The 12,275-nt window shown below is 46.0% G+C and overlaps 4 protein-coding genes across 12 annotated transcripts in view; 2 read left to right on the top strand and 2 right to left on the bottom strand.

Moving 5' to 3' along the window:
* The window catches only part of LOC6736738 (neurobeachin-like protein 1), a 29,940-nt gene extending 29,457 nt beyond the window's left edge, over positions 1-483 (bottom strand). For all 3 annotated transcript variants that reach the window (XM_016170834.3, XM_016170836.3, XM_016170835.3), the window contains exon 1: positions 80-483. In XM_016170834.3, the coding sequence (XP_016030368.1) occupies positions 80-130 (51 nt within the window). In that variant the 5' untranslated portion in view covers positions 131-483. The remainder of the gene's footprint in view (positions 1-79) is intronic.
* A 143-nt stretch (positions 484-626) lies between these two features.
* LOC6736737 (protein tipE) lies at positions 627-5,951 on the bottom strand. 6 transcript variants are annotated; one of them, XM_016170830.3, is made up of 3 exons: positions 5,799-5,951; positions 2,533-4,752; positions 627-2,229 (listed from the first exon to the last, which is right to left on the bottom strand). In XM_016170830.3, exons 2-3 carry the CDS (start codon positions 3,825-3,827, stop codon positions 2,166-2,168), a joined length of 1,359 nt encoding a protein of 452 aa, XP_016030364.1. In that variant the 5' UTR covers positions 3,828-4,752; positions 5,799-5,951; the 3' UTR covers positions 627-2,165. The 6 variants fall into 6 exon arrangements, with proteins under 6 accessions (XP_016030364.1, XP_016030366.1, XP_016030363.1 ...); XM_016170832.3 differs by having other exon boundaries at positions 5,547-5,948; XM_016170829.3 differs by having other exon boundaries at positions 5,597-5,948.
* A 1,618-nt stretch (positions 5,952-7,569) lies between these two features.
* Positions 7,570-8,449, top strand: LOC27206252 (V-type proton ATPase subunit e). Its single transcript, XM_016170230.3, has one exon. It carries the CDS (start codon positions 7,698-7,700, stop codon positions 7,950-7,952), a length of 255 nt encoding a protein of 84 aa, XP_016030361.1. The 5' UTR covers positions 7,570-7,697; the 3' UTR covers positions 7,953-8,449.
* Positions 8,450-8,718: 269 nt separating this feature from the next.
* Positions 8,719-12,146, top strand: LOC6736735. Of its 2 annotated transcripts, XR_001599777.3 has the most exons (3): positions 8,719-11,139; positions 11,214-11,257; positions 11,522-12,146. XR_001599777.3 is itself a non-coding variant. In XM_016170231.3 (2 exons), exon 1 carries the CDS (start codon positions 9,783-9,785, stop codon positions 11,127-11,129), a length of 1,347 nt encoding a protein of 448 aa, XP_016030360.1. In that variant the 5' UTR covers positions 8,725-9,782; the 3' UTR covers positions 11,130-11,139; positions 11,522-12,146. The 2 variants fall into 2 exon arrangements, 1 of the variants encoding a protein (XP_016030360.1); XM_016170231.3 differs by lacking the exon at positions 11,214-11,257 and having other exon boundaries at positions 8,725-11,139.
* The last annotated feature ends 129 nt before the right edge of the window (positions 12,147-12,275 follow it).

The following is a 12,275-nucleotide window of genomic DNA, read 5'->3' as shown; positions in this document are numbered from 1 at the left end:
ATTGGAGCGGCACCCCCCGCCACTCCTCCGCCCAAAATCCGACTTCTTATCACTCGATTTTCTCTAATTGGAACCTCACCTTTGTCGTGTACTGCACCCACAGATTGTATATATCCTTCTTATTGTCCATCGTCGCGTTTTTCCCAGCAATTTTCTCAGCTGAACGGCATTTGTTAATTGCTAGCTGAGTTTTTCCCCAAGGCGAATTATTTGTTTACAAAAAAAAATGTTGCCGACGATGTGGGTTGTTTTGTCCACAGCCCAGTTTTTACGCTATTTCGGCGGTGTTTTCCGAGCTCCTCCTTGGGATCGAACGTCTATATAGTCAGTGTGATAGCCTCTATGCAGTTTGCTCGCTGTGATTTAGATTTCAGCACATTTACAAGAACTTTTTGCCCAAATTTTCACATAGCTAGAGGCACAGGTGAAAACGGCAACAGCTGATTCACTTCTTCTTCCTGTCATTCACCATTGTTGGGCAGTGTTGTACAATGCGCGGGTAAACAAAAATGTTGGCGCCAAATTTTGAGCTTACAATAACATTAATGAAATTGAAGATCTTTGTTATTTGTTTTTTATAGCTGCAGAAATTCATCCATAACACCTAAATAAAACACCATGACAGCTTAGGCTGCTAAATGCGTATTTATTTCGAGATTTTCATGTATTTGGTTTCAATTCTAGTAGCATTTTGTTATTTGTTTGTCTGTTTTACATGATATTAGCTAATAGTTGCGCTTCTGTTGCCATTGCTTGACCCTCGTTAACTATTTCCAACTGTCGTTAAAAACAAACGATTTCTGTGTAGTTCATTGCCGCCTATCATTGATACAATATGCGCAAAAGTGCAGTTTATTGATGCGGATGCGGATGCGGATGCTGATGCAGATGCGGATGCGGATGCTTCTATACGCATAGGCATCGAATTTCGATTTCGAGATTATTCGCCTTCGAGTTTAGAAATGACTTGGTTTGGTTTTCGGTTTTGTTTGTAATATAAAAAGGAAACGTTAGTTTATATTTAATTTCAGACCTAAATTATTAAGATTTAATGCAATATTTTATTTGTAAGTTTTTAATTGAATAGCTTGAACCATTTGTAGGACCTATAAATATTCACTATCCGTTAATAATCTTAATAAAATAAATATGTAGAAGAAAAATCTTATGCCTCCGTTTCAGTTAGTTAAAGCTGTGAGTTTTTATCCGCATTAATTTGAAGGATAACAATGTTAGTTAATTTACGTTAATTTAAGTTAATGTTAATTTAATTTAATTTAATTTACTTCAAATATAGGCATTCGACTTGCTTTCGTTTATCATTACGTTTAAATGAAATACACGATGCTTCCGCTTGTTGTTAAGTTTAATTTCTGTTTTTCGGTTTTTACGCTTTACGGTTTGCAGCACTTGAATGGGCATTACAATATTTAAAAAACCTCAGCGCCTCGATTTATCGATTTGTAAATAAGTTGCGCGCCTTGTTCTCTTTTGCTTTTATTTGCTCTATTTGGAGTTTGGGTTTAGGATTGTGGATGTCGGGCAATGGGTAGTGGGGTAGTGTTTCTCGAGACGACGACGATTGTTGCGAATAGAAAAATAATTCAAGTAAATATTTGTATATGCGTGTATAAGTATTATAGTTTTCCCTCTAGGTATATGAATAGCACTCCATGCTCGAGTCCATGCGGCCTATGTTTATTGTATTTGTACCAATCGCCTAAGATCCTCCAGATATCAGATACTGTGCACATACTATAATGCCCGTGCATTGCAATTTTGAGTGGGTGTGGCAGTCCGGAGTTACTCCGGCTATCTAGCGTGCTTAATGTGGGTGAGTGTGGGTGTGAGTGTAGGTGTGAATCCGAGTAGCTAGTTCATAAGGTAAATATAATCTATCATAGTTCATTAGGTGCCGCTAACAGCTCTGAAGGTATTCAGGTTCGGTCGCATTCGCTGCGTTGTTGTCGATTGTTTCGGGTAGAAATACTTGGGGTGTATCGCTTCACGGTTGTCTCATGAGTTCTTTTTTGGGTTGGGTCTCTGCTCCGGTGATCTCCGCCTGCTCCGTGGTCCGTGGCTGGCCGCTCGGCGGCCTACGAGTCCAGCAGCGGCTCATTTTCCGAATCGGAATCTAACATTTTCCAGACCATGCGCCTGACGTTTCAGACTGCCGCTGTCGGCCCAGGAGGAGTTGAGATACTCGTCGTCATCGTCTTGCTCAAGTTTCTGCAAAAAACATAAAGATACATTTTAGTTTCAAATTTAACATCTTGATTAAATCCAAATATAAGTTATTTCACAGGTTTTATGATTTGGTAATTTTGCGCATAAATTTATGCTACAAAATAACACAAGATATTTTTACGTATACGTAATATTATTTTTCTAACAAACGCCTATTGTCGAATCCTTTTACAGAGCCCCTTCCGTATGTCTGACCCAATGTATTGAATGATTCATATGACCTCATATACTATTCAACCCCATTCCATTACTTTCAATGATTACCCCATGTATATCCTGTCTTACCCTTGCACTGAATTGGACGTGGAGATAGCTCCGTTCTCCAGCGAGTCCCTCGATAGCTCGTCGGCCATCTGGACTTTCAGCTGGTGACCGAACGAGTTGATCTCCGAGTTGGGCGTCATCTGCGAGCCCGCCGGGCTCTGCGCGATGTACGGACCCGGCGTGGTGACGGAGCCACCCTGCGATATGGAGGCGGTCATGCCGGGACCGCCGTTGGGCAGGACACCCTCCAGACAACTGTCGTTGGTGGTGGAGTCCATGTTAATGATTTGGCTACCGGCCACATTGTCCGCCAGGACAGCACCATCGCTGTCGTCCACGGCATCGATATCATCGATGTCCATGTCCTCGGCGTTCTTGTCCAGCGGCGCCGTCTCCTCATCCTCGTTGTATATCTTGAAGTAGGCATACGTAAGATAAATCACCGATATGATGAACGAGGGTATTGGAATGGCCATCGAGTAGACCAAGTTTAGGGTGTTCTGCCAGTAGTCTAGGTCGCTGATGACCAGACTCGGGTCCACCTTGGAGTAGTAGCAGGGGAACTTCATGCCGATCTTGGTGTACCTCTTTAGCCAGATGGTACAGTTGAGCATTGGCGGGTAGCCACAGCCCTTTACATTCGGGAAGAGCCTGGCTCCCACATAGTAGTACATGGAGCGGTTCCCCATCAGGCCCTCGTTCAGCTCGGAGATCTCGTCGAAAGGCCTCCGCTCGTCCGGAATGAGGGTACCCGAGGCACTCAAACCGCGCGTGTCCTCCGAATCCTCAATGAGGTAGCCATTGGAGCCGTCGGCATCCCCAAAATTGAGCTGTTCCAGCCGCCCGCCGCCTAGGTCGATGTCCAGGCCGGTGCCACCACCCAGATTATCGTACTCGTAGTCGCTCCTCAGAGCTCTCTCATAGCGATCTGTTCGCTTGACGGGCGGCAGGATGCGCTCCGACTCCTTGAGATTGATGTGGTACTCCGTGAAGTTGAACTCATCGGTGAAGTTATATAGATTGAGGCGGTAGTTCACCCGAATCTGGGTGCACGTGTAGATGTCCTTTGTGCAGCCCTCGCGGCAGGACGACCACGAACAGTTCTTGGCCCCGTAGTAGATCTCCGTGTCGTACGTCTCGCAGAGCGCCGGAACCTCCTCGAACTGCATGAAGATCGTGGTGAAGGCGGGCTCGATGACGAAGGGCACCAGGAAGAGGAAGGCGAACAGGCTGAATGTGCCCAGCAGGATGAAGAAGGCGGTGGTGTAGAAGAGCAGCTTCTCCTTGCCGGTGCGTTTGTCCTGCTCGTCTCCCATGTTTTAGCTCGATTTTGGTCGGGTTTGAAGTCTACTATATATTATGGTATTATTTAATTTTATTAATATTATTAGTTTTTTAGGCGCAGGTCTGGCGGTGGCGGCGGCGGAGCAGAGCGGCGATAAGTGCGATAACTTAGCTTACAATTGCGGCGATTACTGATCGATAACGATAACTAATAGCTAGATTACGATTACGGTGCAAGTTATATCACAGGGAGAGTTCGATTTCTCGTTTCGTTTGCTTTTGCTGTTGCTTCTGCTTTTGCTTCTTTCGCTTTGGTTGCCTGGCTGTCCGGTGTCCCGTTATCTCGCACATAGCTGACCTTTGCAGGGAGGGTCCTGCATCTTTGTGCTCCAGTTCAACGGCATCGCTTCACTCGATTAGGCTAAATACTCCACGGAGTCCGAGTGCGAGTCCCACGTATCCCGCATCCTTAATCCCCTCCAGCTTCCTCCTCCTCCGCCTCCTGGCAGTGTGGTGGCAACAATCGTGAACCTTTACTAATTGCTTTATTCGTCCCAATGGAGATGTTTCGTCAACATCAGCACGTTGCAGTCGTCTTGCTTTTGCCTGATTTAGCTGCTTCTTGATTATTTTATGACTGCGGCAAAGCGCTGGATGCTCGTGCGTGTGTGTCGTGTGTGGCCTGTGTGTCCTGTGTGCTTGGTGTGCCTGTGTATGTGTTTGGCCTGCCAATGGCCAGTTTTGAGGTCTCTCTCTCTTACTCTCTGTTTTTCTTCACTTTACATTTACATTCTTTCGAAATGTGTGTAGAAAAACGAATGCTGGACGGACAGTTTTGTTTGTCTTGTTCACTTTTTTGCTTTGCTTGGCTATTCCTAGCGCTCTTCTTCTCTCTCCAGCATGCTCTTTCCTTCTCTTCTTCTCCTTGCTATCCTTGCCACGTGCAGTTCACAAAGGCTGTAAGAGAGTGTGAGTGCGTTTTAAAATACCGTTAGGCCGCGCTTTGCCGTTAATTCGTGTATATTTTTAAAGCACACAAAGGTGACGACGGCTATATTTATGTAACCCCGAGTGTTACGAAACGGAAACACGCGGCACGGCACCAATGAGCTCAACTCGCACTCGTCGTGTTTAAATAATAAAACTCCTTCGATGCATTTGCGGGGTGACGAGGGGGTCAGAGGGGCGGAAGGGGAATGGGGGAGACAGAGTGGAGCCACATGTAATTTTCAATTCATTTGGCACGCTTTCACTCACACACATACCAGCTCACACGAACTGGAAACAGACTGTGCACATGCAAGTAGGCTCTCCCCCTCCCCCTTACACACACACACACATTGACACAGAGAGTCTTAGGAACGAGGGGGGCTGTAAAAGAGAAAGAGAGGGGCAGAGTGCCAGCTCCAATCGAAATTATGCGGCAAAGGACCTCCCAAAGGAGTGAGTGAGTGGGCTAGAGCAGAGCCAACTTCTTGTGCCTAGCACGAAACGATTTTTTAGGAGGCACCATATAAAAAGATTTATAAGAACCACCTTGCTGGGACCCTTCCCCCCACCTTCTCTTGGAGATCAATTAAATGTAGTTGAGTTACAATTTTCAGGTATTTCGGTTGGGGCCTCTTCACTTCTAAGCCTCTCCCCCCACCGCCCCACACCTCTTTCCAGTTCTTGTGACGTAGAGTTGCGTGCTCCCGTTTGTGAGCGTGTATGTGTTTGTAAGTGTCCGAGTTGCGCCTGTGTGTGTTTACTCAAGGTTCAGGTTACGCGGTGAACACGATGACAACGGAACGAGGATTACGCATTTTCAATCACAAATCAGCAGCACACATTCGCTGTTCTTTGGGCTACCACTGTTTACCATGGAACAATGGTGACCTGATTGCGCACGGGGTCAAAAGTTGCTAACGCTGAACAATTGTCACATTCACGCTCCACATTTTCTTTCGTGGCATTTTCGGTTCCTCTTGCCTTTCTTTAGTGGCAACAATACAGAGACAGACCAACAACGACAACGACAACTACGACGGCGACGACAACGACGACGGCGACAACCAAAAAAAGGAGCAAGGCGACAACACGACGGCTGAACTCTTCAGCGAAAGGACTGCCTGCCACTGGCAACGCTGCAGCGGAATTAAGGGCCCACGTCCAACTGGAGCTTCGGAGCGGAGCTTTCTCCTGCACCGCCGACAAGCTCCAGTCCAGCGTTGCCCATTTGGCTGATAACTTGCTAGATTCCGCTGCTTTGATAACCGTTAGCTATTAAGTTTAAAAGGGCAATTCTTATTGCATACGGAAAAGGAGTATGGTCCCTGCTCGGGCGCCACTATGCACAATAAGGTTGGAGAGGAAATACTATCCTTCAACTTTCAACAATTTCGTTAGAAAAAAAACCGTTAATGAACATTTGGCAATAATTGCTTAAGAACTTTTAGCTAAAATAATAACTTTTCGCGGACCTTTCACTTCTCGGCATCACTGGCTAAAGCTCTCTCTCTCTCTTCCTTTCTCCAGCTGGGAGCAACAGCGGCCAGCGATGACGTAAAGCCAGTCGGCGCAGGCGCCCAGCGATCCCCGCCAGAAAGAGAGGGCTCCGATGGGCGAAAGCTGAGAAGTGCCAGAACTCAGAAGTGGCATAAACAGCAGGGAAACGTAACGAGTTCTCCTGTTTGGAATTTTCTCGGCTCGCCCAGCCACGGGGAAATGGTGGAAAAGTGCAGAAACGCAGCAATTGTGGCACTTGCTTAGCTAAGGATCAAAAAGAAGGTCCAATAAACCGTAGAGTTCCGTCGAAGAGTGAGCCATGTGCGGGTTATGAAACGATTTTGATGGCACACTGTGTGCAACTGTGACTGTGACTGCGATTGCTGCAAGTGTATTGGTGTGGTTAACCAGCCCCCACGACCACCAACCCCTTTCCCCACGTGTGTGCGTGCCCCAGTAGCAGGAACGTAAATAAACCTCAACACTCGGAGCTGAAACATCCTTAATTTACATGTGAGTACTGACCGAGAAACTCAAAATGGTAATCATCGAATGTTTGATCCTTCGATGACCCTCAAAATCATTGCCTACTTCCAAGCGCACTTTTCATTGATTGGCATGCAACTAGAAGTTCTCCCTGCGGCCATTGATTATTCCATTTGGTCCGTGATAAAACCAAAGTGGAGCATGTTCAGTGGTTTTGTTGGTAGAAGAGCCATTGCAGCCTATCGTGTGATACCCTGTAATCACCATGCATCGAATCCTATATTTGTAATCCAATCCAAACCCCCAAACACTTATGAAATGCGTCATTCTTAGATCCCGTCATTCACTATTAGACATAAAATTTTAATAGGCTTGTGAAGGAATCATCAAGGATGTAGATATAGGTATTCAGTTATGGTGTGTGAAACCTAAAAACAACTATATCAAGTTGTGAATATTAAAAAAGGTTAACCCATAACGATTACCTATTATAATAATAGCTAGACAATTAAAGTTTTTTACATAAACGGATATATAAATATCCTTGGATAAACGTTGAGACCTAAAAAAATTATAATTAAAGTGGATTTATTAAATTTACATATATGTAATTCTATTAAATGGCGAAAATTACGCTTACAAATTGTACATTTAAAAAAAAAAAATGTTGCTATTGTTTTTGCAAAAAAGTTATGTAAAATTCGAGATCCATTAAGGTTAACAATAATTAATTTAAGTAATAAAATTAAGCCGCGAAACCAACTGTTGGCCAGTGTTGAAAGAGATTCAGTGCGCTAGTGTTAGGCAACGGGCGCCATGTGCGGATTTTGGTGAGACGCGTTAGTAGATTTCCGCCAGCACAGATGATTGATAAAAAAAGAATTTAATTTGACGTAAATAAAGGAAAGTGGAGAAAATAAGCAACAACCATGGAAGTTTTACTGACGATCATCTTCTTCACCATCTTCTGGGCGGTGGTGGCCAAGTACGGACCCATCCTGTTCACCAAGCAACCGCATGATGACCTGGTGCGCTGTATTTTCCTTTTGACCGCCGTCGTCTGCTGGCTTTTCTGGCTGTGCTGCTATTTGGCGCAACTGAATCCACTGCTGGGGCCGAAACTCAATGGAAACACCATTCGGATCATTGCCTCGTCCTGGGGAAATCCCATCAAGGAGGGATAAGGACGACCCACATAGGAATCTCCCACCTAGCTAATCTCTGGCGGTTGCTTCTTCCGCGGATTTCCGGATCTTAGGCCACATCACACACAGTCGGTGATACCACGGAGGCAGTGGCTTCGCCAAAACCCTATATGTACTTCAATACTGGCAGCACGTGGACAAGGTTGGGCTACGGCTATCCAAGACCCAGATACGCCCCACTATTTCCAAACTAACCACATTAACCTCCGGATGTAAACTTTCACTGTACATTTTATTGTTGTTTATAGCTCAATATCTTTGATCACCATATTCTTTATGTTTTTTACAAAGCATAAGCTATGTATTCCACCCAAAAATCCAACTATTGCAATTTATTTCTAACAAACTTGCCACATGAGCGATTTTTGTAGCCAGATTACTCTTTACCTATTTTTCCGTAGTGTAGATAATTTACTAATCAGTCATTGTATTTGTGATTTAGTTATTGGCAAATATAGAACAATTTTTTCGTATTATTTTTCTGTTCGCTTACTTATTATTAGTTTATAAAAATATTGAAAATCAAATAAGTTGCAAATTTATAAGTTTACGCCCCATTAAGCTTTTCCCGAAATCTATAGTTCATATATTAGCTTAAATATTAAATTTGTCTTCATTTTTTTTTGTTTTGTTATTCAGAATTATGTTTTCCTATTATATAGTTTAGTTTGTTTACTATGAAAATGTTTCATTTCGGAAGTGCAATTTATGTTATTTTTAGAACGATGCATCGGAATAGGGTTATTGTATTTTCGCCTTAATGTGGAAGGGGGCGTGCCCGGTGGTTGACCATAACTAGAGCAAAAACACAAAGTCCCCGCACATGGCGCACTCGGTGCACTTGCACTCTTGGCCATGTGGAGGCCGACTTAATCAATGGAAACGCTGGCAGGGAATGGGAATGGCCCGAGCGGAGCCAACTTGGCGTCTGTGGGCAGGGAAGCGGGAGAGCGGGCTATTCAGGGAGCAGCAGGGGTGGCCTGCTCTTTTCAGCAATATGTGAATGCGGAACTATTGATTTTGCAATAAAAGTGCGCGCGCAGAGCCGAGATTTATGCCAAAAGCGGAGAGTAGCGAATTCCACGAGACCCGCCACGATGTGTGCCATGTTGTCGGCGGTCAGTGAGGAGAAGCCGGAGAGCTGGAGCGCTAGAGAGCTGTGAAATCCGGAGACCCAGAGCCGAGCCGAATGCAGTCGCCAGTGCGGAGCAGAAAGCCTTGGGTCACGAGCCACCAGCTGCCAGCAACTCGAAGGGAAAAAATAATTACCACAAAACAGCACTGCTCAAGAATTAACAAATAATTGTACATAAATTATAAATCCCAATAATAGCCAGATAATTGTGCAAAGAAGCGGAATTCCTGGAACTGTGTGAATTCTACCTCCAAATCGACAGGAAAATCCACTGGCACGTGATGCAACCAACGTATGGATGGGCCCAGTGATTAAAGTGAATTTCTGTGGGGTCAGCTAGCCAAAAATCGATAGGTTTGTGGCCTATCCAAGGAACGTGTCCTCCAGCTGGAAACGTGCGCAGCCTGCAGAGCAACCAATTTTCCCTTTTTTGTGGACCCATTGAAAAGTCGGAGGAAAATCTCAACCTACGCAGGGTTATATAACCGCACAACATACAACACCGCCCACGCAGCTTTGCAGCTAAATCGATAGACTAAAAACCGACATGACGAGCTTCTAATTGGATTGGATAGCACGCGAGGGATTAACCAGCACAGGGATTAACCAGAGGAGGCACCAGTGACCACCACCCACTTGCTACTTGGAATTACAGGGTAGTCGCGCGCTGAGAAATGGGCAAGAAAAAGGTGCCCGTTGAGGACCTGGTGGTTCCACCGCAGGACACGCGAATATGCGGCACCATATGCATCTGCCAGATGACCCTGGTGCTCAGCTCGGTGGCTCTGGTCTACCTCACGGTGGCCATATACATGCCCTCCACCAGGGCCTTCAAAAGTGGCATCGATCCCACGCCGGTGATGTGCACCACCACGCGTGCGGTGAACAAGGACAACTGCGAGTGGGGCAGTTGTGGCGAGTGGTGCTTGAGCAAGACTTCCGGAGCCTGCATCCAGATCTACGTTAATCTGCGCAGCAATGGCAGCAATCTCATATTCCAGAACTGCACCAACTCGGCCAATAAAACGTGCTATGGGATCGACCAGGATCGGGCGGACAAGGCCAGGTGCATCAATGATGAGTGCAAGAATCTGACGGGTACCTTCAATTGCACCGCTGGCCAGTGTCTAAACATCACGGATGCCTTCGAGTGCATCTTCCACAACAGTGATGCACCAGTCAAGTGTTCTGGCAGGCGGGGAAAGATCAACTGCATGGACATCAGCGGGCTGTACTCCTGCAGTCGAGGCACCTGCCGGAAGATCCGGACTCCCTACAACTGTGACCGGAGGTGCGTGGACATCCCCACACGGAACAAGAACGTGGTGGTCCTCAGCGGGGACAAGGTCTACCTGTCGCAGTGCCAGAATGCCATCAATGCCGAAACTCTGGAGGAGGTGTGGAACGAGTCCAGCGAAAATGTGGCCATGACATCGTGCTACTTCATCAGGCACACCTCGGACCAGGTGGATGCGGTGGACTGCATCAATGGCTCCACGCTGGAGACCAACATGCTCAGCGATCTGACCAACTTCACATATCTGAGCCACCTGCACGTGTCGGTGGCCACTCCGGTGCCGGAAATAGCACCACCCGATGTGGATCTCACCATTTCCAACGAGTCCAAGCTGATGATCAACCTGGAGGGGTGTGTGAACACCCTGATGGACGAGTGCAAGGAGTTCCTTAAGGACTTCGGACGCGATGGCAGTGACCACAATGCCCGGGCCCGCTTCCCGTGCTTCTATTCGCCCGGAAAGAAGGACGTGGTGGTGGCCCGTTTCGACCTGGAGGTCACCTATCGCCAGTTTGTGTTCGCCTCGGTGGTGCCATCGGTTCTGTTCGTGGTCTCGTGCTCCATCCTGATCATGTGCCAGACCACCGTCTACGTGGGCGACGATGCCAAGATGCGGTTCAAGGGATGTGTGGACACGGAGACGGTTCTGAACAAGAACAACGTGGGCGCACCCACCAACGGCGACATGGGCGGGGGCGGCGGCGATGAGGTTATGGCCCTATGAGATCCGTCACGTAAGCTCTATATTTCGCTACTCTAATATCTGGACATCTTGTCTTTATAATGAATTCTCTCTGATGACTTGCAGTCTTCGCGGTAGCCCACATGTGAAAGGTCTACCAGGTGTTCTAGGTCTCTATTTTCAATACCCCTTGTTTCGAATTCCAAAAAAAGTAGAACAGTCTAGATGTATCATTAGATACTAGAACCGAAGGAATATTAGTCAGGTGCTATATAAAGACTATACCCATCCTAACTCCTTTTTAGAAGAGCAATTAGTATAGTTCTATTCAAATAATCCAACACCATTTAAATTCTGATACTTAGGTAGTTTCCTAATTTCCCCTTAATATCTATAGTGCTTTATACTAACATGTAGTACACTATATCTTTCAGGCATTCCTCTGCTCCAGGAAGACAGTCCGACACACCAGACGGGAGTCTTCGCTTTGCAATAATTGGAGTTGGGCACCAGCTGAAGTCAGGAACACAATCGAGCAACTTGAAATTCTTTGTAATCCTTCCATCGAACTTTTGACACTCCGACACCCCAACACACAGAAAGAAACAGAGACACGGACCACACCTCAGAGGCTTGCAAGGACACTACTGAGCTAACCAGGACAAACTGAATCTCACAGACCGACACCAAAATCCGGTATCCCATGCGAGGCGCTTGACATTCTCAAGATAACGACGATCGGCAGATCTGAAGACAATATTAGTATATTTTTCGACTGTTTAGTTCAGGATTAATTTGGGTTTTGGTTTTTTGGAATAGAGCCAGAGGCTGCAGGACTTGTAGGATAGCAGGAGATTAAGGAGCGAGGTTATATTTAAAGTTATTGCAATTATGGAACTTAGTTTTATCTAGGGAATAAACGCACACACGCACATCCACATGCACGGCACACAATCACACACACACACAGAGATACACCCACGACAACACACACCACACCAGAATCGGCTGAAGATATAAAAGATATATAGAACAAGGTTCAGTCGCCGGGAGAGAGGGCAGAGAAATTCAAAAATGGCTTAGAGTGAGGGATGCGTGATCAAAAATCTAAAGAAAAATCTCGAAACGACAACTAGTCGATAAAAGTCAAAGCAAAATAAGTTAACCCCACAAGGCTAACATAAAAAC

The sequence above is a fragment of the Drosophila simulans genome, chromosome 3L (assembly GCF_016746395.2).
Source record: "Drosophila simulans strain w501 chromosome 3L, Prin_Dsim_3.1, whole genome shotgun sequence".
Classification (NCBI taxonomy): Eukaryota; Metazoa; Arthropoda; class Insecta; order Diptera; family Drosophilidae; genus Drosophila; species Drosophila simulans.
The sequence above is the reverse complement of the archived record's forward strand: the minus strand, read 5'-3'. Positions and strand labels throughout refer to the sequence as shown.